This window comes from Thunnus maccoyii, chromosome 16 (assembly GCF_910596095.1).
Source record: "Thunnus maccoyii chromosome 16, fThuMac1.1, whole genome shotgun sequence".
Lineage (NCBI taxonomy): Eukaryota > Metazoa > Chordata > Actinopteri > Scombriformes > Scombridae > Thunnus > Thunnus maccoyii.
In genome coordinates, this window is record NC_056548.1 from 26,278,930 (window position 1) to 26,304,484 (window position 25,555).

At 41.1% G+C, this 25,555-nt stretch overlaps 1 protein-coding gene across 3 annotated transcripts; it reads right to left on the reverse strand.

Annotated features, from left to right (window-relative positions):
- Positions 1–816: 816 nt before the first annotated feature.
- dglucy (D-glutamate cyclase) lies at positions 817–21,753 on the reverse strand. Of its 3 annotated transcripts, XM_042389303.1 has the most exons (17): positions 21,251–21,410; positions 20,874–21,002; positions 20,595–20,700; positions 19,675–19,757; positions 13,470–13,623; positions 12,493–12,579; positions 10,933–11,092; positions 10,223–10,373; positions 10,013–10,135; positions 9,532–9,774; positions 7,585–7,702; positions 6,955–7,097; positions 6,674–6,773; positions 5,923–6,071; positions 5,461–5,580; positions 3,699–3,859; positions 817–3,481 (listed from the first exon to the last, which is right to left on the reverse strand). In XM_042389303.1, exons 4-17 carry the CDS (start codon positions 19,748–19,750, stop codon positions 3,317–3,319), a joined length of 1,950 nt encoding a protein of 649 aa, XP_042245237.1. In that variant the 5' UTR covers positions 19,751–19,757; positions 20,595–20,700; positions 20,874–21,002; positions 21,251–21,410; the 3' UTR covers positions 817–3,316. The 3 variants fall into 3 exon arrangements, with proteins under 3 accessions (XP_042245237.1, XP_042245235.1, XP_042245236.1); XM_042389301.1 differs by lacking the exons at positions 20,874–21,002; positions 21,251–21,410 and adding an exon at positions 21,618–21,753; XM_042389302.1 differs by having other exon boundaries at positions 20,874–21,410.
- Positions 21,754–25,555: the final 3,802 nt, after the last annotated feature.

Genomic DNA, 25,555 nt, shown 5'->3' on the forward strand with positions numbered 1-25,555 from the left:
TAATTGTTTAGCCAAACTCTAAAACTACAGAATTATGTAAGTTATGACTTTGATATGTGATGTTGTACAACGTTCATGTTTTCTGAAGCTCAATATTAAGTCTGTTCACTGTTTCAGTTACTGCTAATGAACATACATGCTGACAACAGTTACTGTCATAACTGTTACATTTATAAATTATTATGGTGATAGTTGAAGAGTGCACTCTTCCTCTTGTTGGGAAAGCCAGTTACCCTGCATATATCAGAAAAACATTTATTTTTATTTTTTTCATTGAAGCAAGGGAAAAACCTTTCCATAATGCACTGACAGCGATCAATCAATCAATCAATTTTTATTTATATAGTGCCAAATCACAACAAAAGTCATCTCAGGGCACTTTTCACATAGAGCAGGTCAAGACCGTACTCTGTAATTTACAGAGACCCAACAATTCCCCCATGAGCAAGCAGACACAAACTAACAAACAGCAGACAACAACTGTCAGAACCAGCTCAGTTGCTATTATGGTTCAGAATGGTTAGCAAACAAGACTCACTGTATCCCACTTCCACACTGCATACATACTGATTGTATACAGTGTCACGGTGCCGCTAGAGGTAAAGTCAGAGGATCAACAAAGTCAGTAGGATTCATCCTCTGGGGAACACGAATGTTTGTATGAAATTTTATGTCAATCCATCAAATAATTGTTGAGATATTTATGGACCAAAGTGGTGAACAGACAGACTGACAGAGTGACTTTGCCAATCATAGAGCCATGCTGCTAGCATGGCTAAAAGTAAACAAAACAACATTTATTAGACACACTTCATGTCAGTGGCAATTCTGTTTATTTACATTACATTCAATCTGAACAAAAATAATAATCATTTTACAACAATGTTTAATCATCATTGAAAGTCTGAATACATAAACAAATTCAAAAGCAAATCATCTCATAAACAGCTGCATCATAAGCATCTATTTCATTGAATCACTCTGTAACTTCCAGTGGTAATCCTTTTTTTTCTGAATAATTGCTCATTTTCATCATAATGTGTGACAGATATTTCAGTTTCTTCTATTGGGGGTGAAAAGTTTGCTTTTAAGAACTGACACAATGCCAAATAAGCATTCTTCAGTTTTTCTAACACTGAAAAACTGCTCAGAAGATCAAAAGTTGCAGAATTTTGCAGTCATTTATTAAAACATTAAAAACTAAAACTAAAAGACAGAACATGAGAACAGTTTAGGGCATTGTAGATGCTGATTATACAGCATATACTTGTGTTTGAGTACCAGACAGTCCCAGTATGTTGCAAATGCTACAAGAAAATGCCAAAACAGAAGTGTGTTTGGGGTTGTGTGTTGGAATGTGTGAGTTATCTAGACGGATTCATTTTTGCATGCAGAGCCTATTGTCAGATTTATACATGTGAAGATGATGGTCACATATTAATGAGAATTTTAAGTTAGGATCCAAACTGTTAAGCAGTGTGTGGAATGTGTTCTGCATCCCAAAGGGCCTCCACATCCATCAGGAGTGTATCCAGAATATGTCTTGATATTGTTAAAATGCATTTTTGTCTGTATTTAAGAGAAACTGTGTGGAAAGCAGCTTTGTGCAGTTAAGTTCTCTGTCTGCTTGCTAATTAATTCCTTTGATCCATCTCTAGTGTTTAATACCAGAGAGACAAGGTGAAGGCTGAAATCACTGTGTGGACATTTAATGTACATGTTACATTTATAATTCTATACTTTGTCTGCTGTAATGTTCAGTCATGCTGCTGCTGTTCCTGAGGAGGCCTCACAGAAGAATGCATTGTTGTGTGATGGATAAATGAAGCCTTTCACACACTTTAATTTGTTCTTTTTTGAAATACTGGGACCTTGGCTTAGTTATGCAAACATAACTTCACATTATCGGTAGCATCCTTCCCCTTTTCTGATTGCATTATGTCTTGATTGTCGTATCTTAAGCCATACTCTCATTGTGAGAAACATCTACTGAGAATTGACTGAGTCCGACATAGAGACAGCTTAGATGATGACGTAAATCACCACTTTTCGAAACTCCTAAACTCAAGAGCTGCTCTGTAAACTACATGTTGTAGATATGCAGTATAATTAGAACAATTCTCCATGGTATATTTCTTCCCTCTTAAACTGATTTTGCTGGATAGTTCAGGAAAAATGTGATGATTCCACAACAGGCAGCATGTTTTTCCAGTTTGAACTCTGGTAGCAAAGGCCAATAGCAGCCCAGTGAGTAGTGTACTCATCCAACACATATAAACGATGCGCACACTCTGCCCAAAAAAACATGCATACCTGATTTCCCACACATAAACTAGTATTCATAAAAGAGGAATGCGTGTTTACATTGCGTGCTCCTCATACATAGTTCAGACCAGGCGTGTTTGATAGGTGGAGATGGTAATATAAGGCAAGAGTGAGCAGTGGTAGTGAGAACGATCAGATAAATAAAACATTTTCTGGTTGTTTCGCTGCAGTTACGTTCTAAAGCACAAATAAACTCACCCCCACCTCCGCACAACCCTGCAGGAAGGTGCTGCACTGCCGGATTTTGTGTGAATGCAGGCGAAGCGCACGCTTATCCTGTCAGCTGTGGCCTCTCTGCTCTGCGTGTGTGTGTGTTGGTCAAACAGACACCAGAGGTCATATGCTTTTAACAATGATGAATGATAACACTCCTTTTTTTTTTTTTTTTTGCTCCCTCTTTTCACTGACAGGTCTAACGAGCAGACGGATCACTGACATGCCTGTCTACTGTGCATCCATTTATGGCTGACTTTGGGAGTGGAATTTTTTTATTTTTAAATATTTCTATTCTTGTAGATATCAAAATAGTATCAGAGCTCTGATTTATTCATTACTGAGGCAGCAGCGAGCCCCACTGAGGAAAGAGGGATAGCTTTACTTGAATGTACTTTGCTTTGTCACTGGTTGTCATGGAAAAGGGGGGTGAACAGTAACCAAGGCAGCATCTAAAATCACTCACACAGTCTCACGCACACCCACTCACTCACACACACACACACACACACACACACACACACACACACACACACACACACACATACACACACACACACAGAGCTCTATTTTTATTCTCTTACTTCCTTTGCAATCTGAATGGACAGGAAACAAACTTTCACCCACTGGCACATTGATTATTTGTGTGTCTGCTTGGGTGTGTTTCTCTTGCATGTGCACTGGCTTCAGTCATCTTACTGATTAGTATCAAGGTAACGCTAACACTCTCTCACAGATGGAGAATTGTGCTGCTTCTAAAAAACACCACTGCGAATGGTCATGAAGGGTTACAAGTGGCCGAGCCTACAGTGACCTCCACTAGTCTGGTTATGATGTCTGAGTGTGTGGGGTGAAAGGTCAAACCATCCACCTCCATGGCCAGATGAGCAGTTACCCCACTTCGTATCCCAAAACGCACCAGAGTGGACAGGATAGACTCCTCCTAGAGGAGAGAGAGAGAGAGAGAGCGAGAGAGAGAGAGAGCGAGAGAGAGAGAGAGAGAGAGAGAGAGTGTGAGTCAGCAGAAAACCATAAGAACCCCACTGTGAATGAAGAGGAAATCAGAAAGCAGCAGCAATCCTGAAAAGAGAGAACGTTCAGAGAATGTGTGTGTGTGTTGTGTGTGTGTGTGTGTGTGTGTGTGTGTGTGTGTGTGTCACCTTGTCCACAGATGGCAGGTTAGCAGTCCAGTCCTGGAGCTGTTCTTGGGGAGATGTGTGTTCCAGTCCCAGTCCTTTCTTTAGGTATCTCTGGTGGGAGGGGCAGGTGTGGAGCAGGTAGAGCCCACAGGCCACAGCATATCCTCCCCAGTTAGACACTCCTGCAGGAGGGAGGGAGGAGGTTAGAGTGGGAGAACACAGGCCCTATTTACACCTGGCATTAACATGCGTCTTGGGTGATCTGATCACAAGTGGACAGTATTGAGGACACACATGCTCAGACCACATTTGGAGGCGGTCTGGGCCGCATGTGACCACATTCATTTAGCAGTGTGAAGGCAAGGTGTCCTGAGCCACATTGAAGGACCACCTACTCAACCGACGTCCTCTATTTTCTGGCAGACTAGGCACAGGAAGTGCACTGCTGCCAAAGGTGTTCAACTTGTTTGATAAGAAGATAAACAAATGCATTATTTTGTTTTTCTGTTTTTGATGTGAATTAAGAAAAATGAAATCCACCTCCCGTCCCCCCCCCCCCCCCGTTTTTCCCATTCCCCTAACCTGTTTTCCTCTTCAAAACGGCAATTGGAATAGAAATTAAACCAAAACCAGAAAAGAACTTGTTTTTCGTTTGTCTGTCTAAAAAAATATTTCAGAAGCTAAACGTTGCTGGATAAAATCCTCTGTCATGTCAAGTTGATAACTACAGTTTAGTTTTGTTGCGCTGCTCGACATAATGAGCTCAGGCTTTATCAGGAGGACGACTGCTTTACTCTAAACAGCATGAACCTGTACTGTGTATGTGTGTAACATGTGCGTACATGCGCACAGCATCTTTCAATGTAGAGATGCAGCTGCGGGGAGATCGTTGCATATAACTCTATATTTATATATATATATATATATATATATATATATGTTCAGATATGGCACTAGAGCAAGTTAAAAACAACAACACATTTGGTCTTTGCAAATGGAAATGGTGTATGTGTTTATTTTTGTATAGAACAGGGAAGTGACGTCTGATCACAAGTGGTCACTCAAGACACATGTGGAGATGTGATAATGCGAGGTGTGAACAGACCCACAGGTACTGAGGAGACTGGCAAATCCTGAGCTCTGCTGAATGTTAAGCATTCTTAAAACTCTTGATCAATGTGATCATGGTCATCAGCCGGGGTTGACAACATGTATTTTAGCATATATTAGTGCACACTTTTTGCAATATTTTTTTTATATAATTGTAATGAATAGCAAGAATTGTATTGACAACCTTATCTGGGTGAAAGGAAATGTGAGTTTGGTGAGTGATAACTAAAAAAATTGCATGCTGATCAAAAAACATTTTAGTACTTGGTTCCTTTTTTTCACCCAAATGATATTAGATGTAAGGTCATTGACGTAGTTTGGGTTCAATGATAAAATGTCCTTCACAGACACAGTGAGGTGAACTTGAATGTCCCCATTCTCACACTGCAAGTAGTTTCGTAATGTCTCTATACCAGGGAGAATGCATCACTGGGTCAGAAAGCTGTGTATTCCTGCTCATTTCCTCTTTTTACTTCTCCATTTCTGCAGATAAGATGGCAAAATGGTTAAAAGCATGTGCAGATGACTTTTTGACTTTTGGTCTCTGACGTGGACTTTCTTAGACAAGACAGTGATGCTGGAGAAACCCCTCACTACCGGTTTCACTTCTCTCATAGTGTGTTCACTGTGAATGCTTGATATGCAGTGTGTGTATGATTGTTAAGTAGCATACCAGCAGTGACGGCGTAGTCAGCAGGAACAACACAGGCTACGAGACTCCCGTTGGGCATCAGGCTCTTCACCTTCTCCTTCACTTTACCCATCCCCAACTCATTACCACCATCGCCGATTCCTACAGAGAGATGGAGAACCACGTTTCTCTTTTCATTCAACTTCAAATACATTAATATTAATATTAATAACTAATATTACTAACTAACTCCACCTAATGGAGACCATTAATAATTTTTGCTAGTTGTCTGCTGCAGCATTATTTTAAAATAGCATCTTGTTATTTGATCAATGATTTAAACATCTATTGGCTGTCATAATTCTGATCTGCAGTGTTTAAATCAAGTTTTCATGGAGATAAAACAGTTTGTTTTTGTTTGACTGTTGGAATTTTGCTTACAACTTGCATCTCTGCGCCACAGCAGTAACAGATTCAACTACACGTGCAGTGTGTGTTGACTACCTGTAGTAGTGATTCCTGCTATATCTTTGGCAGCAATAAACAGGTCATCAATTGGATCCACCAGATGTTTAATGTTTACTCCTCTCATGTTGTAGTAATTTCCATCTCCAGCTCGTCCACTGCGCTCTATCGCCACGAGGTGGTCATACCTGGTATTAAACATCATAAGCACATGATAATTTAATCATCTATAGAATATGATGGGGTTTTTTTTACATATTCTTGCAATAAAATGACTCCTGGCCTGTTGCATTAACACCACCTGCTTGTCTGCCTGTCTGGCGGATTTAGGAACAGTGAGCTTGGCAGGAGACACACTACTGTACAAAAATCAATAGCTTGTGAAAATAGTACTGAACATTACAGACTCACTTAGTGACACCTCCCAGGAGCATCCAGTATAATGCAGTGTAACTGAATACGGACTCAATAAAAATGGAGACTTTCTTTCAACATGTCCTGTGTGTTTTTATGGTCTAAATTCTTGCTGATTTCTGTTTAGATGTATTTGTAAAATGTGCATATGTCTGGAATAATGACACCAACATCGACTCAACTAGAAAATCAAGGAGGAGGAGCACCTAGTGGCTCCCCAGATGTGACAGGACCACCAAACCCTCCATTATTTCTCCATACCTTATAATACCACTCTGTAGTTGGACACCATCAAAAAATTAGTTCCATTAACAGGCTAAAACTAATTTAGTGTGTCGTCAGCCTTACTGGTGACACATATCATAGGTCAGCTGACCTGGGCTTTCTGGGATCTCCGTGGTGACACAGAAAGTGCAGTGCAGAGTCTGGGCCGCTGTCTTCAAAGGTGACCAGTGGAATTGTATTTTTCAGCACACCTGAGGGTGGAATTACAGCTGTATTGTCATTCTCTTTAAAAACAACACTAACCGATGTAATATGAAGAGAAGTGAAGCGGAATAATGAAATTCTTTCAGTCGTGTTAGCAGCTCCTGGGTGCAGGCTGACGTTATTTTTTCACAGCAGGTTTCCCAGACTTGAATTAAAACTCTCTCCCACCTGTCCTCACAGCTTCATCAATGATGGCCTGGTTCATCTCCAGGGCTCTCCTGTCTGTCACTATCGTCACCCGCTTCCCCAGGGACAGCAGCATGGTCGCCATGGCGATAGCTCCAGGTGGGCCGTCTGTCTCGTCAGGAGGGCTAAAAGAAACAAACAGTATTTTATGTTTTCCAGGGACAGGTTCAGACCCAGAGTAATGTGTGACACTGTTTTCTATTCATGCTGATGTGACAGTTGAGTGTGTTTTCTATCTCTGGTACCAGGTAAACCATGACAGACTCCCTGCTTTTTTCTCTGCTGCTGCAGATGTAACACATCTCATTGTTTATGGTTCTCCATGAGGTGCTGCACCTGATCTCCCCTGCTCTCACTTTTGGCTAGAGTAAAGATAAGTTCTGCTAGTATCTAGGATTGATACATAGCAGAACACTGGTGCCAAACAAATCACATACTGAATAATTAACTATGTAACAAAGCTTTTCAGCAGAGTATATTGAGCTGTACACTAGTGTGTGGATGGATTATGGTAATGTGTGGTGAGAAAAAACTAATAAGAGTTTCAGAAGAACTGGATAACAATGAGTAATTGTACCTTTGTCTGAAGTGTATGTGTGTATGTGCGTGTACCTGTGCATGTAGTGTGTGGGGAAACCAGTTGTTATGGCGACAGAGGAGGAGTGAGAGAGTGCCAGGCAGGAGTGTAGAAGTTCATCCTGAACAAATAAAGCTCTGATCCCTCGTTGACCTGTTTGACAGAGAGTGACAAACTCAAATCCATCTCGTGCCAGCCTGGTGCTCACCTCAAGATGAAGAGGAGCATTTAGTGGTTCCCCAGAAGAGACAGGACCACCAAACCCTCCATTATCTCTCCATACCTTATAATAACCATAAGGACCCTCAGAATGTAAGTTTAAGGGTGAGAAACTCTTCTGTGGTTGGACACCATCAAACAACTTGACTGCATTTTTTGGTGATATTTTAAACACATTTTCTCACATCCTACATCCTTTAGATTTCCTGGCTTTATAATTTACTATTTAGCATAGACCGTTTTATATCAAATTATATTGTTTTATAATCGCTGCTTCTGCATTTCTACCAGCTAAAGCAGCAGAGAAGTTGTTTTCCAAATTGCATACCCAGCAGCTCCATTAGTGCCAGTTCAATCAATTTTATTGAAGTTATGACTGATATACTGTTTCATGCCCAAATGTAATTGCCACAAATGCAATACAAGCAAGAATACTGACACAATGTTTAGGCACTGCCTAGTGTACTTTAGGAACGCTGCCAGATAATCCATCATCCCCTTCATTTATCTGTCTTCATCTCCACCCTGTCTTTCTCTTGTCCCTCTCCCGTGCTTCTGTGTCATTTCTTTCACTCCCTGTATTTTCCCTCTGATAGCTTTTACACTCCAAGATGCCTTAAATCAATTTCTATAAACTTAAGAAATCTAACAATGTTTATATCTAGTTTACTTTATGTTTTCTTATTCAGCCTTTATAAGCAGTATATAAAATGTATATAAAGGCATTTTACATGTTTATTAAAAGTAGAGTCAGTGATTCTTGAGAAGGATTGTTCACTTTTTGTCAAATTCAGCAAATGTCTCCTCATGGTCTGCTAGCTGTCCGTTCTGTGTTCATACACAGCCCTGGCTCTGTAAATGGGAAACAAACAAAGTGGCTCGAAGCAAGCCATACCACACTAATCCAGCCAGTTGCATTTGTGCTTATGCAAAAGACAGGGGGAAGTCATCAGATCAGCTGTCTGTGTGAGGACATGACAGTATCATGTCTCCAGCACCCATTGAATGGTGGGAGAGGGCAGGTGAACTGGAGAGAGAGGCTCTGTCCAATTCACATAGAAAGTGTTTTCTCACAGAACAGATAAACTTCCATTTTATTAAATGTATCAATCCACACTGAATCCCAGACAGTCTCACAGAGGCCTCCTGTGTTTTTTACACTCCGAGTCTGTTTCTGTCACGTTTAGTGAAGTGTAATCTGAGCAGGCAGCTGTTTAAAATCACACAAATATCCCGCTGTATATATGTTTTCAACTTATTAACTGTATCAAGCCGACATGCAAACTTTTTTGGTTCAGTAAATCTGTGCTGTCAGTCAGCCTGGTGAAGGTAGTTTGTGCGGCCGCTGTCCTCTCAGCTCTCCAGGAGCTGCAGCTGACAGACGGCTGCTTCTGTGGACGCTGAAGGCAGGTCGAGTGAGAAGTGGGGAGGCTGCAGAGAGGCGGAGAGTGTGGATGGACTGTTGTGCCCACATGGGACAATTTTCTTTCCGTTTGTGATAATGTGTGAGAGGAACAGAAGTGACTCTACCTTTAATAATCAAGTAGGTAGCAGACCTCTGGATGTTATATCACATAAACAACGCTCCACTACAAATGTGCAATAAATAAATAATAAACTATTTCACTGCTGAAATATGAAGACGCAGCTGCTGCACCAAACATTTCACATGTGAACCCAAATGAGAAAAGCAATGGAATAAGCAATAAACTGCATTTGAACCAACAAGTAATGGATCTGCACCCGAGTGGTTAACCAAGTACCTGGGTCCTCTCCAATAATCGTCTCCAGCTGCCTGATCTTTGCCACGGCCTTCTGAGATGCCAGGCTGTACAACAAGGGATTGTGGGATACAAGGAAGCAGAGGGGGGTCAACTCAGGACAGAGCTTTGTGGCTAGAGGGTCCACGCTGTCAGGGGGAGGAGTTATGGGGGAAGAAGTGGAGGAGTCTGGTAGGTCAGTCAGGAACATACAGCCTGGTGAATGACTGAACGCCAAAGAAGGCTCTGGAAAGAGACAGAAGATAATGCTGGTCAAATCACTCCATAGACATTTAGATTCTTGAAAATAACTCAATTTGGACCTGATTGTTTGAGTTATATGGGAATGTTGAAGTTAACTGTATCTCAGATAAAAGTAGAAGCTCAAACTTCAATCATGGGGTCTAAACAGTTTCAAACAAGTCACAGTAGCTCTTGTAATTATTACAAAGTGACACCACAATTAGACAATCATAATGCTCACTGCTGCTGAGTATTGCTTCTATAGCAGTCACTCCACAGGCCCAGAAGACTGTGACATCCCCAGGCTGCAGCTCAACTCGCTCCCCATAGTCTGGTCTGGACAGGTCCTGTATGCCTAGCAGAGCTACACACACAGATAATACCAACCTTTACATATACTGGTGAGTTAAAGTGGTTATCCTGCATTCACTGTATGTGTCTGTGTGTTTACCTGGGTCTCCTATGTGTACAGGAGCTCCATGTGCTAGCGGATTGAGGTGAGTAACCTCCACTGCTGCATCCAGCAGGCCAGCTGGAATGGGACGCATAGTGACCACTAGAGGGCAGCTGAACGCTCCTGCTGGAATACAGGGAACTGAAGTCTGCACACACACACACACACACACACACAAACACACAAGTATTGTGGAGTGCAATATAGAACCAATGAAATGCTGATCAAAAGTGACAAAGACAATGAAGCCAAGACATAAAAATGGTTCCGTTGTCCAAATGCTTACAGAGACCACTGTGTGTTCACACCATAGACATTTACATTTTACATTTATTCATTTGGCAGACACTGTGAGACAAAAAGTTTAGGTGCCTACATCACATTCACAACATTGTGACGCATCTAACCATTTGGCCAAGAACCACAAGTACATTTGACTGAACATTTAAAGTTATATACATGCATTGAATGAATGCAGTCAACCTTTATTTTTATTTTTGTGAATCCTAGCAGTGAGAGATCATCCCTCATCATGCTCTATAATGCTGCTTCATGAAACATGATCATCTGTATTTGGTCCATTAAAACCCAGTCCTACTGTAGCTTCCTGCAGCTATTGTATATCCCATCATTTTTCTTTTCAAAACATCAAAGCAACAAGGAGGGGAAAAGAGGCATGAGGACCTTAGAGGACATTTGCACCATACCCTGTACATGCTGATGTTTCTGCCCTGCTCCACGTTCCTGACAGGGACTCCAGCTTTCTTCAGTCTGCCTTCGAAGCCAAAACTGCAGCCCAGATAGAAACACACCATGTCTGACCACTGGCCATGATGTACGGCCAGCTGCCCCGATGCAGTCCTGGAGCTGAATAACAAGGAGAGGTGAGGCTGGTAGAATCACATAGTCAGGTCAATAGATATTGTAATTTTCTATGTAATGAATAATAACTGTTAAATACTGAGTATGCAAAGAGTGAAGTCTGAATGAATGGACATGCAGGGGTCAGAGTCTGGTCTAAAGTGACAGGCCAACTCATAAACAATCTACTGTCTACAGATGATGGTGCTGTTTTGTGAATACACAGTATTGATATTAGGGACAAATTCTTAAAGGAGGTAACACTATAGGCTATCACAACATGATTAGCTATGGTCGCCTAATTTCAGCTATACATGTGTATTTTCACATGATGACCTTCAACAACATTTGAAGGCACTTTTCTGCTTGGTAATCCAGCCTTGCCTCCTGGGCTCGATACTGTTTCATACAACTGCCAATACAAGACCTTAATTTCAGTACCAGTATGAAAACTATACTGTGTTTTTATACCATGCTTTGAGATACACAAATATGTTTTTCTGCAAAACCTTTTTGCATTTAACAAAAGAAGTCAAACTTTTTAAATGTTAAAGAAATAGACATTAAACATTTAGACGAGACATTTTGGACTCAATTCAATAGACTCAACCTTTTAGGAAATACACTTATTCTCTTTCTTGCTAAGAATTAGATGAGAAGATCAATACCACTCTCATATCTATTCAATATAAGGCTACAGCCAGCGGCCAGTTAGCCTAGCTTAGCATTCAGACAGGAAGCAGGGGCTAGCCAGTTTCTGTACAAAGGTAACAAAATCTGTCTACCAACATCTCTTAGGTTAACTAATTGGAAGTCTTGTTGTCACAGTAATGTTGATAGGAAATTCACTGCTCTTGGCCGAGAAATAGTTTGGCACAGAACCCCCGCAAAACCACAAATTTTTGTTTTTACACCTTTTTATGACAGTTTTTGGACAGATTAAACAAACAAGGTGAAACTGCTAAGCTAAGTTAAATGGCTGCTGATGATAGCCTCACATTTAACGGACAGATATAGATTGATACCAATCTTCTCATCTAACTCTCAATAAGAAAATGAATAAGATTTTGGTCAATATTAAAAATGATGGAGGTCTGATTCCCGGCCCTAAGGCCTCCTCTGAATTCCTTTGATGCTCTCTTTGGTGTTTTTTTTCCTAATTATTATCTGAATCACAGCTGTATTATGTAGCCTAACTATCATTCTTATGTATAAGATTTGAACCCAGTCATGACTGGGGGAGAGATTGTTTTGTTGCTGTTATCTTTCTGGGTGACCTGAGTTTATCCAGGTACAAATATAACAGAATGTTATATCCCATTTAGTTATCTTGTTTAAGCTCTTCACATCACAGCTCTCTCTGTGTTTGAACTGTATCAAACTGCTTTCTGTGTTTGTTAAGCTACCTTGGTTGAGAGCTGTAATTCTGCAGACTGGAGACCGTTTTCACCAGGCGACCCTCCTGATACACACAGTACTGAGAGATATCTGTCCTGAAGACACAAAAAAACACAAACAAATACAAAAATCATGTGTCATGTCGAGGTGTCTTGCTTACTTTACATATAAAGTGAACAGAAATAAAGGAAAAATGCAACAAATGGTATAATTCCTGAAGAAATACATACATATTCATCCACAAAATAAGTTTTCATATTTAATTTTGTGGGATGTACATAAATAATACAAGAACATTCAAGTATGCCCTCTAAATAACTGAGATGAAACATGAGAATATTTACATCTGCACATATACAACTTTACCCTTAATACTGAATCCAGTACCTCAACTCACAGTATCTGCTGATACTGATTGACAATTCAATACCAACACACTTTCTCCCCAATTTAAAATCTATCTCACTGAGTGAAACTCACTGGGATCAGTTTCAGGTAGGGCAACAAGAGGGATTGCTGAATCCCACAGCCCTGAATTTCATAATGACATTGACAAAAAAAATGCATTGAATGTGGAGATAATACAGAAAATCACCAGCATTATCCTTTAAGTAAAAAGCTACCCTGCACTTCTATCTGCATAGAGCAGTGTGCTGAGTGGTGTATTACGAGGGTTATCTTAAGGTTTTATGTGTAACTGGTTTATCTTTACACCACACAGGTGCTCCATGCATATTGGTAAAAAATCTAATAACTGCATATAAACACACTTGCGAGACACCAATAAAAGAGCTCCAGTAATAGAGGGGGAGGGGTGAACCAAAACTGAGTTGATGTGAAACCTGCGGACATTTGTTTGTATAGAGGTGAATCATTCTAATCTCTTTGGAAAATCATTCATGACAAGGAGGAATGAACATAAATAGATAATGGCTGCCTATGGGATGCTTGCTCAGTGTGCTGTGTATGTATGTGTATGTGTTACCTTATGTCAGCAAGTTTAGCCAGAGGTGGACAAGAGGTCTCTCCTGATTGGCTGCGATAAAGGAGTGGCAGGGGAGCGGGATTACTGCGACAGAACGCCTCAAAGTCATTGGCCAGATGATTGGGCAGGATGACTACGTTAGCCTGCTGGTATCCTGACACACAAACACACACACACACACACACACACACACACACACACACACACACACACACACACACACACACACATATATAGATATTTTAAAATACTAGATACTTAAAATGAAAGAACACTACTCTGCTGCGAGTAACAATCTGTGTTCTAGTATGTTTTTTCCACAAAAAGTTCCATTATGTAGTTAAAACGTCCTAAAAATTAGATCTACTCCTTCACCCTCATTGAAAAATCCAGAATCTATCAATATGCAAATATTGTTCATTTCAAAAGTTTAACTGCTGGACACAAGATGTCTCCTACTTCACTGTAAAGTCCATTCTCAGTGTTTGTGCACTGGAGGCTTCAGGTTTACACATCATATACAGTAGGTCATACAGCATAAGTTGCATATTTGACCATGATTGTCTTCCAAACTACTTGTGATGTCACAAATCATCATACTACGTACAAGTATTTAACCCAGATATAAAAGAAGCACAGAGAAACTTTCCTGCATCAGCAGATGAATGTGAATCATTCAGCACAGTGAAGCTCAAACATCCAAGTGAAGGAACAATAAGAAAAACATGTTTGAGTGGAGGGAGACTTTAAAAAACTGGTTTTACATAATCTGAGGTTTCAGTTGATTGCCACAAACAATCTGCATGGTCCTGGTGTCACCTGCAGCACTTTGGGTGGCACACTGAACTTTATTTTGACCACACAAGTATAACGGCAAGTCACTCACATTCATTACAGATTAATGCAGACTGATTTACTGACTTTGTTGATAAAATCAAAGCAGCAGCACATTGATGCTGAGTCAGAAACAGATGTGGTTCTGAGACGTCTCTTTTCAGGGCAACGTCTAGGATCAAATTTCAACCAAAATACAACTCTTTGTACTGCTTCATTTGAATGAACCTCCCATCTGTCTGCACCTCTCCTCCCACCTGTGCACCGTGCGCTGGTCACCAAAATACCACACAGACGCGCAAAGCAGGTTTCAAGGTCAGAAAAACACCAAACAGTTGGAGCGCTTCTTGCGCTGGGCGTTACGGCCCTCTGGTTCTTACCGTTAGCTAATCCAGTCGTGGTGCTGATTCTGTAATCCTCCTGTCTGATCAACAGCCTCAATTCAGCAGGACTCAGAGAATTCAAACGATCCGACTGCTCCATCACAGAACACACACACTTTTGTAACTTACTGTGACTACTACTATTCTACTCTTGGGACAAACTGCTGCAACCTTTTAAGGTTCTAGCCCTTGGCCCAAAACAGAGCCACAGACACAGGGGGTTGGGTCAATGCAAACTGCAGTGGCAGCCCCGCCGCCACTGTTACAGACCGGCTACAGCAACAGGTGATTGTAGTGGTGGAGAAGAACTTTGTTAAACATTTATATCAAATACTTGTTAGATGGAGCAGCTACACATCACTGATGATATAACAGGGGCAAACTCTGTCTACCAAAGGCTCTGGTCTGGTCTTACATGTTTCACTAGGGTTAATGTTCTCTTGAAGAAGAGATGGATGTGGTTAATCTTTGGAAAATGGAGCAGTAAAGAGAGAACTATTAACAGAGAGGAATATCTGTAGAGATGAAAGTGTTAAAAGTTCGACAGACACAAATCTATAGACAGAAATATAGCTTCATGAGAGGATTAGAGAGAGACAGAACAAACTTTGAGTCTGGCTTTCCAACTCCCTCACATACAATATCATAACCACTCTCCTTCCTTCTCTCCTTTATCTTTACTGTCTGTAAAATCATTTTTTAAGGCAATAAAGTAGCAATAAAAAAATAAATGTAAGGGGACAATAAGGTGTAGGGCAGACAGGTGAAAGAATATGTAAACTAGAACTCTGCTGCTGCTCTGTGGCTCAGAGGTGCTACTGCTCTGTGACCTGCACTGCTCAGCAGATATTACACTGGAAAAATGGCTTTCAGTTGAGGTCCTCATGTCACACGCAAAATAAAGGAATAATAACAGCAAGAAAATAAACAGCCAGGCTGTGATCACAACTTCTAAGACACTACAACAGGACACATATACTGCAGGATTTGATATTTTTCAGTCAATACTGCCCCCCAGTGTCTTTATGGCTTCAAGTGTGTTCAAATATATTAAAGTTAGTGCAGATAGAACAGATAGGGACACATTTCAACACATCTTTTTTCTATTAAACTACAATTAGTTCTGACCTTGCATTGTGACTGGCTAACAGGCATTCTAATGTGTGTCAGTAACTCCCAATATTATGCCAATTACAGCCTACAGTATGTGCACCAACCATTCAAGGCTTTGTGATGTTGCATTACAAGAAAAGAGAGGATGACTGTAGGGTGACACAGACCACAAACGACTCTTGTGAATTTCTGGTGAGTACCATGCAGGAAGGTGCAGGATTATTTTATCAGATGACTTGTAAAATATACTTATTTTGAGATTCTCACTGAGTCTCTATATTTTACATTTTCTATAAAAAAGATTTTTTTTCGTAGGCTCTCTAAAGCATGACAGCAAAAACTGACCAATGAACAAGAGAGACAGGAAACAAGGAAAAACAAGAGTTAGTCAGGAAATGCTATGAGATCCAAACTGAAGGCTCAGGTCTGTTTAGACTGCAGTTTGGACACAATGTCTTTCTATCTTTCTACTGTTACAGTTTATATGTACAGGTGATACCACTAACACTTCCATACAAGAAAACTTACATACATGGAAACATAAGAAATACTAGTCTATGTTGTTATGTTACAGTTATTATCTTCTGATAAATTAACAACTATAAACAGATTTTAAACAGGTAAAATTACTCCTAACAAATCAAAGCTTCAAAAATATATCAACAGTGCTTGCTTTAATGATGGAGTTATTATTATAACAAAGGTTCAGGAACAAGACCACGCTCCTCTCTCTCACTAAATTCAATCACCTGCGCATACCTATATAAGCGTGTCTAACGTGTCTAGCCCATGGATGTATGTGACGTCATCACAATGTAAAGTCTATGGGCCAAGTGGGAACTCGCAGGCGGGGCCAGTGGGGGAAACACTACTGCGCATATTCAGTGGGCCGCACAACGCGGAAGCAAACCTGGAAGCTAGAAACTTGTTTGGCGTATGCGCCAGGCAAGCAATTCCTATAGGACTGAATGGGCGCCATTTTTAGTCCGGTATCCAGCTCTTGTAATACATCCACGGACTAACCCCTTTCTCTCCCGTTCATCTCAGTTCTCACGCGACCTACGACATGCTTGCATCGCAAACGCTTACCTCCCGCCCGTGCTCCGTGATCCACATTCCTCGGCAACATACAGCCCACGACCAGATCCAGCAGTACCAACGTGATATCTCCTTCACCACCACATCCACATGGAACCCTTCTCCTCCAGACGCCACGCTTCTGATCAGCTGGGATCCAGACGCTCCACACGCATCTACGCAATGGCCCACTCGGACACGGCTCTTTTCCAAGCGATTAACATCTCCAGCTGGATGTTTGCTCACCTTCGGCGAGCTCTCAAGGAGACGGTCGTCCCACTCCTACGAAACGATGATAAAGACAAACTTTCCAACTCTATGCAGAGTCTACTTCCATCAACCCTCTCACTGGCAGCTCAAATCCTCCCGCTCTTCCGGGTTCATTGTCTGCCACCGGGCCAGCGCACACTGATGACGTCACAACATCGCCTGCTACAACAGAGCCCAGAGTTCTTCAGCCCCGGCTGAAGGCCAGGCTGAACTCCGGATCCCGTTTAGCCGAGCTGACAACAAAGCCAGGTTCTTCCTGCTCCTCTCTGCCTCCACCTCTGCTCTGGACGGCCACTCACTTCCGGGTTCCCCGCCCAACGCCACCTGAATGCCACGCGTCGATGACGTCACGATGCAGCCAACTGCTTCAGCCCTCTCGCAGGGCCAGGTTGTATCTTCCCCTGTGCCTGCTCCCTCCCTGTCCGATCTGTCTCGTGTTTTTTGTCTTTTCTCTCATCCCCGTATCTGCAGGCTGCACAATCAACCCCCGCACATACATCCCCTCATCCTTTCCTCTTCCCTTCCTTCAGCTGCAGCTACCTCTATGCTTCTGGGCTCCACCCGCCCCCATGGCTCTTTTCTTCTCTTTCTTCCCTCAGCCACCTCTGGTCCTGCTGTTACCTCAGTCACAGTCGCACTGAGCCACGGTGCTCCCTCTACTGGACCCATTCCATTTCCTCCTGTTTTATCCCTGTTCCCCTCCCTTCCCCAACACCCAACTGTATTTTTTCTGTGTTTTTAGCACCCCCTGTCGCCGGTCCCCTCGCTCCACCCGTCTTCAACGCCGTGCCCACCGGCACTTTCACTCCGGCCTCCGCCGACCGTCCTTCATCCCGCCACTGAACACTGTCTACAATCGTGCCATCATCTCTAACATCCATAGATGTTAAATGCCCTACACTATGCGCCTGCGGACCATCCCGGCCACCATGCCATCCACTTTCCCTCCCTTGGTTCAATCACGTTTTCCACCCAGTCCTCGAACCTCCTTCAGCCCACCCCTCGACCCTCCTTTATCCCACCACCACGCACGGTTTGCGATCACGCTGATCTCTCATACACCCATAAACATCACATGCCGAAAAAACCATGCTCCGACTGACCATCCCAATTGCCAGTTTGCCCGTTTTCTTATTCTTGGTCCATCTGCGGTTTCTAACTAGTCCTCGTCGCTCCTGCCTCCTTCCACTTGACCCTTCTTCACGCCACTCGTCAACCCTCATTCATCCCTCTGTATCCGACCATCATCCAGCTCTTTATGAACCTCCCAGCTCTCATCCTACCCCCTCATCCTCTGACGCCCCCAAGTGCTTTCAACCACACTACCCAACTTCATCCTGCTGTGCTCAGACGCAGCAGTAGGTGGTTCGCCTCCGATCAGCCACCTGAACGCCCCCCCCCCCCCCATTTCCCCTGCTCTCTATGAACCATACCATGTCATCTTCGTAGCCCTTCTTTGGGGGTTCGAGCGGTCTTCCAGTCATCCTTGTTCATACAGCCTACTACATCGTCGTCGAACATAATAAACTAGAAATTAAATCCTTGGCACCAGACTCAGATTCCCACCTGAAAGCCGGTCCCTCCATTTTCAGCTTCCATGCCTCCCATGGTCTTTCGTTCCCTTCACTCAACATCCTGACCCTCTCCTGCTTCACCACCTTCGCCCGTTCCATTCTCAAGATTAAATCTTCCACAATACACGTCTACGCCAGCCGAACTAACATCTCCATAAAACTGTCCTCAGGGGCACCATACCTAGCCTTGTTTCAAGCACACTTCGGCATTTTATCTGTAAGTCCGAACCACATCTTATGCCAAACGTTCATCCCTCACTCAGACTTCCTGCCCCACTACCAAACTCTCCGCACAGGCAACCTCCCCACATCAACAAAATCAGTCCACATTCCTAACCGTATTCTGGCCAATTCTTCCGCAGTGGAGCCGCTTCAACCGCTTCCAAATAAGAAATCCCAGACCAACTGTTAAAATTAAATAATAAAATTCTCGACTGCTAGTCTTCCCAAGATTCCATACCTTCCTCAGCGACATTCAAAGAGCCCATTCTCACTTAATCCAATGAGTTAACTTTGGAGGATGACGAAGCAGAAAGCTCATTGAGACATGTCCCCTACCCTGAGTCTCGACCCCCGGGTTCCTAGACGCTCCAGCCTCTTTGTGATTCCATTTCGTCCCCGGTCAACCCCATGCCATCGACCCCCTTCATCCCTCTCCTTGACCCCCATCCAGCCCACCATACTTTATCCTCGTCAAATCCTGAACCCTCTTGACAATCCAAATACATTTTTAACTTTAACTTTTTATACTGTTCAAATGGCGTGGTCTTTGTTAGTGAATCACTGATTATAACAGACAATCACATGGTAAATGGCTGTATTGATGGCAGCGAGCCACCAAGCTAGATTCTGTGATCAAAACCCGAATCCTGTGATTAGTGGACAACCCGCTCTACCTCCTGAGCTGCACACAAAGAGAAATTGTATTTATATTTGTATGTGTGTGTGTTTTACCTGAGTCCATAGCAGACATAGAGATACTCCTAAAGTATCTCAGGGAACATCTCACAGCTCTGACAGCAGTCAGCATGCTTCACCTAAAAATCAGCACACACACACACACACACACACACACACACACACACACAAATTTACATTAGAGTGACACACAGTGGAGCCAGTCAAATCTATATTTGTGGTATTGGACATAAAAAATAGAATGCAGAAAGAGAGAGCTGTCTGACTGGCTCAGCCAAGGCAATCTGCTATTCCACCCATTTTGTATGGTTTTATTTTTTGTCTCTTTTTCCACAGGCAAAAAACCAAAAGAAAAAAAACAAAAACACTGAAGAGCAATACAAAACATACAGTGGTGTTTGCTAGTCACTTTGTATTACAAGCTTGTGATGAGACTGTTAAATCAAACTCATTGTGGTTTTAACAGTACACGTGAGGTGATTCTTTACATAAACCACTCTTTCATTCGAAGAAAACAAACATATGACTGACCTACAAATGATGGTGCTGCACTTTCATGAGGGCGCTCTTTTTTAGGAAACTGTTTGACTTCAGTGAGACAGTGACCTCAGTCAAAATAGTGAGTTCAGTCTGTCGCTGGGTAAAACTGTTACATTGAGTTCAGTACAAAAGGCCTACACAGGCACTGTTTATGAGGCTCAGCACCATCTATTTGAGTTATCAATTCATGATTGTTTCTGTGGCCTTTGCCACATACTGTGTAACAGGGCTAAGTCGATAATGGTGCAGCAAGGGAAGCTGCACAGCTAAAAGCTATTTGGTCAGTGAGCATTCCAATCACATATTCAAGAGATGGATGGTGTTGAAAGTGAGAAAATTTTGAAAAGTATGCTCACTGTGCTTTTTGTTGGCAAGACAACAACATATGAGTTCTGTGCTCAAGCAAAGTTCATCACCTGGAATATCTGGAAAAGTTGACTTTGACCACGGAGTTATTTATTCTCTTTCACATAAGTGGATGTGATCAGACTGAAAAGCTTGGATCGAACATCTTGAAGTCATCTGTGGATGCAAAGATGCTTTGATTAGGTCAGAAAAGAGTTATTAAAGCACATTGTAGACAGTGGACCAAAACTATACTGACAGTATATACTGACACAAGTTACTGTAAGTGTCATTAGGATTTGCTGAATGCTTATTTTTTTATCACTTCCTCTCCCAGTGCAAATATTCACCTGTGATTGTAAAAGGACTCCAAATGTCTTTCACGGTGATAAAACTAAATACACCAACAGCAATGGAGTAGTATGTACTGTAGTTAGTGCAGATGATGTAGAGAGTGCCACTCTGACCTCAACAAACACCTGAATAGATAGATATACTGTACATTCATCCAATAGTTCATTAACAACACCGGCAAGATAGCTTAGCCTACCAAAACATCTGTAAAACTCCCAATATTTACAGTAATTTACAGTACAGAATAATGTCAGTTAGCAAAAAACTTGACATCCGGTATGCTACTACAGCTGTGTTATGTGATGACAGCACTTTACAAAGTCGCTGGTTATGACGTTGTTGTTTTGTTTGTTTGTTTGTTGTTGTTTTTTACTACGGTCAAGTCAGCCACCACTTCGGAAGTCACAGTCAAGCCAGCCACCACGTCATTTCTTTCTGCGCGCACTTGCGCTAATACGGAAATGAGGTTTTTCCACTTGGGATCCAACCCTAATATTATTAGTCGACTGTAAAGTAAATGAAACATGGAAATGAAAGCGACGGCAAACCGCGTTTTGTCGATAGACTATTCAGTTCCTCCAAGTGCAAAAACCTCATTACCGTAATAATGCAAATGTAAGCACAGAAAGAAATAACGTGGCGGCTGGCTTGACCGCTGTGTTTTTTCAGTGACTTTTGAAGGTGGCTCGCTACCTTGTAACTGGGTCATATTTACAGCTAATGTTTATTCGTATTCTTACCTTTCTGTTTGTTATGTCAACGTTCTTTTGGAAAGTTAAAGATCTCTGTGCAGTCCAAACATGAATGTATAAACAGCCCAAAGAGCCGAAAATATCAATACTGTTAATAGTGTAACTGCGTACTGATAGGAACAGACTTCCGGTCACCCTCCATAATAAGAGCCTATTATTGCCGAAGCTTAAAGGACAGGTTCACAATTTTTCAAATCTGTCTTAAAACAACAGACAGGTGTCAATATGAACAGTGAAAGAAGTTTTCCTCGCTGTAATCATTCCTCCTGTTCATAGTGGCTATTGAAAGATCCCCTTCAAATGTGTTTTCAGTGTAAGCGATTGGGACCAAAATCCAGTGTGTCCACACAGTCATTTTGTGTAAAAATGCATTTAAAAGTTTATCTGAAGCTTATATGAGGCTTCAGCAGTCTGAGTTAGTCATATGAAGTGGATGTCTGCCACATTTTTAACATCAAATTCCCTCTCTGTGTTTCCTCGGACAGTGTTTCTCTGTTGAGCTGCGGCGGAAGTATAGTAACAAAAAGAGGGACTTTGGCACTAAAAAGACTGTAACGTTGAAAGATAACTACTTGATTTGACTCATTTGGATGCTGAAGCTTCATATTAGCTTCAGATAAACTTTTAAATACATTTTTGCACAGAAGGAGGACTGTAAATTTTGGCCCCCATCACTTACATTGTAAGTGCATTATGGCCTGTTCATACTGACCTTTCTAATGGTCAGTATGAACAGGGGGAATGATTACAGCAAGAAAAACCTGTTTCGATGTTCATTTTGGCACATGACTGCAACCTTAACGTTCAGCTCCTTGAAAAACCCACAGAATGCAGTGTTAAAACAGTGGGCAACTCTGCCAAAGAATGATATGCTTATTATTAAGTATGCATTGGTTAAATACATATTCTTCATCAGCGGTGAGCAGCTTTTTTGTGTAGGAAATGCTTTTATTAACTGATACCATGCAAGCAAACATTTATAAAGCCTATACTGCACATGAAGCTGAGACAAAACAAAAAATAAAAATCATCTGCAATTTGCCTTGTCTCCCTGTTCTGACAACCCCCATCTCCATGACCCGCTGACTAAAACAGGAAAATCAGGAAGACATAACAGCTTACATAGAACAAGAACTAATGAATTAAAAAATAATAAATAATAACTTACAATGAACATACATATAAATACTGCCATTACAAAAATACATATTAACAAATAAATAGATGAAATAAATGAACATGAAAACAAAGACAGATGAAAACATCTGATTAAACATGATTTACGATTGTTTCAGAGTTTCCAGGTTTTAGTTTAGCCTCTTAAGGATTGAGCTGAAGGAGAAGAACCACACACAGACTTGTTTGTTTCATCAGCTTCTTCTTTATTTAAACAACATTGTTTAATTTTTTGACTTACGCCTTCATGAGGGACCAAATAGGAATGCTGGGTTGAAAACCACTTTTTATACATTACCAAACATCACAAGGCATCCTGTAGGATAATCACATCATTTAATCAAGGCATCATCTGTCACCTGCATTGCCACCTGTGTTTGCTTTACACATTATGGCACCATCTTGTGGTTAAATTAAACACATCAGTCCAGCCAAAAGAAAAAAAAACAAAAATCTAAATCCAAAATATTTCCAACAAATTGTATCAAAACTACCTTGCTACAGGAGACAATAAAATGTTTCCACTGACCTATAAAAATATATATTATTCTTTTTTACTTGTCACTTCATTGTAAACTCAGGACTTTTGTCCATGTCGGGATCTTGTAGGAATGATGACACTTTTTTTCCAAGTGATCTGATTCGTCAGTGGTCTGAGTGTCCATGGTTGTGATCCTCTGAAGTTGACCTGTTCCGGACATGGATGTATTATAAGAGCTCCTATTATACATCCATGGCTCCGGAGCAGGTAAGCTGTTCAGCATAAGTTACCATGGTGATGAACCCCGGTAAGAAGTGAACCAGCGTCGTAGGACTGAAAACCCAAAGTTAAACCTGAAGTTACTTCGCTAACCCCACGTCCTGCTTCGTAGTACAGGCCTCAGTTTAACCCCCTAATCTTACTGCGATATGGTCCAGCCATATAAGGTCATCAAAACATTTGCCTGATTCAACAAAACTGTAAATTATTTTTTTTTAGTGTGCAAGGATTTAATTAATGAAAGCAAAATTAGCAGTCAAACAATATTTGTAATATTCCAGTTTCACCTGAAAAGCAGATGTTGTTAATTAACTGTGCGTTAATTAAAGTGAAAAAGCAAGCATAAAATATCAGCTGCTATCTTTATCCAAGCAGCACGTGAGTATGACATGACATGGATCTATATAATCAGTTTCCACTCCTGTGTTTTGGTGGTGTGGCTATCCTTTTGTTTACCTTTTTTATCACAGCTAGTTCCTTTAATGTGCAACTAAAGTACACAGAAGATCCCCAGTGTGCATTTTTGCAAAGCACATGAGAGTACCCTACTTATGATTAGGAAGTTTAAAAATGGATGTAAGAAGTACAAATGAAATGTTTTCAGATATTCTTTCTTTCCTGTGCTGCATGTGGTCTTAATATGAGATAATAATCTATAGTGCAGACCTGACCTGTTGCTTTTGTATGGTACTGATATAGATGCTGTGTGGCAGGGTCTGATAGGCAGGTGACCTTTCACATCTGTTGCTCAAGGATTCCAGGAAGCTATTTGGACAGGTCCATCAAGGTCATCAAGGTCCAGCAATAAAAAACAAAAACATGGCTAACAACATGGTTAATAAAGCCATTTAGTTGTCATTTGTGATGGGCTAGCATAGGTGGGATGAAACTCATAACTGATTAGTGCTAGCAAAAAAACTTTTGTCAACTGCATGTTCAAATAAATAAAACACTGTGAACTGGTTGGTGTAAATGCATCAAACTCAGATAAGCAGGTGTTATTCCTGGTACGTTCAGTGTGAACATTTGGCCTGGCTGTTTATAATGTGGGGATAATATAATATCATCTTATGGCGTGTTGTTTAGGAAATTATTATTGGGAATATTGAATGAATGTTCAATAATATACAATGAAAGTCTGAGTATTCAATGAAATCAAATATTCTGAATGGACAAAGCTTGTGTGTGCACATGTATGTTAATGTCAGCTGTGAATTCACTTTTATTGATGAGTGATGGAAGATTAAATAAGAAAATTGTTATCCATGATTTATTTGCTGTAACATGCCGATGCAAAACTTTTGACAAAAGCAGAGAATGCCTAAATGTTCTGTTCTGCAAGTAATGCCATTCCCACTTTATTACTCTTTGACTATACATGCACCAGCCAAAGTACCAACTTTTTAAAAAAATTTTTTTTACCATTGTTTGATTGTTGCAACCACATTTCTAACTTACTTGTTCAGACACACTGGAGCTGTTATGAGACTAATACTATATATGTGAACTGCCATCAGGATTTCCTTATCAGGTTTGAGTAAATATGTTTCCTTCCATAGATTTGCATTAAAAATTCTCGTTTTTCTGTTCCATATTGCTAGTTTTGAACAAGCTTTATATATAATATAACATAATATAATATATATAAATCAGTCTGATAAAAGATAGCATCTATTAAAGGGTACTATACTACACTGTACTCGGCTTACCTGCCCTCTTATCTTTACAATGCATTTATACTTTAAACTGCAGACACTTTCCCCCTGGTTGCACATCCTGACCTATTTAATCTGGAATTAAATCATCAGAAAGTGTAGGTCTCCCTGAGTAAAACATTACAAATGGAAGACTCCATCTTCAGCAGCAGCATCTACCAAAGTCTAACTGTTGATTTTGTCTCTGCAGAAACAATAATCAAGCTCATATACTGTCTTGATCCATCAGTGGTCTCTATGATCACTGTGATTCTCACAATCTAGTATTATTAACC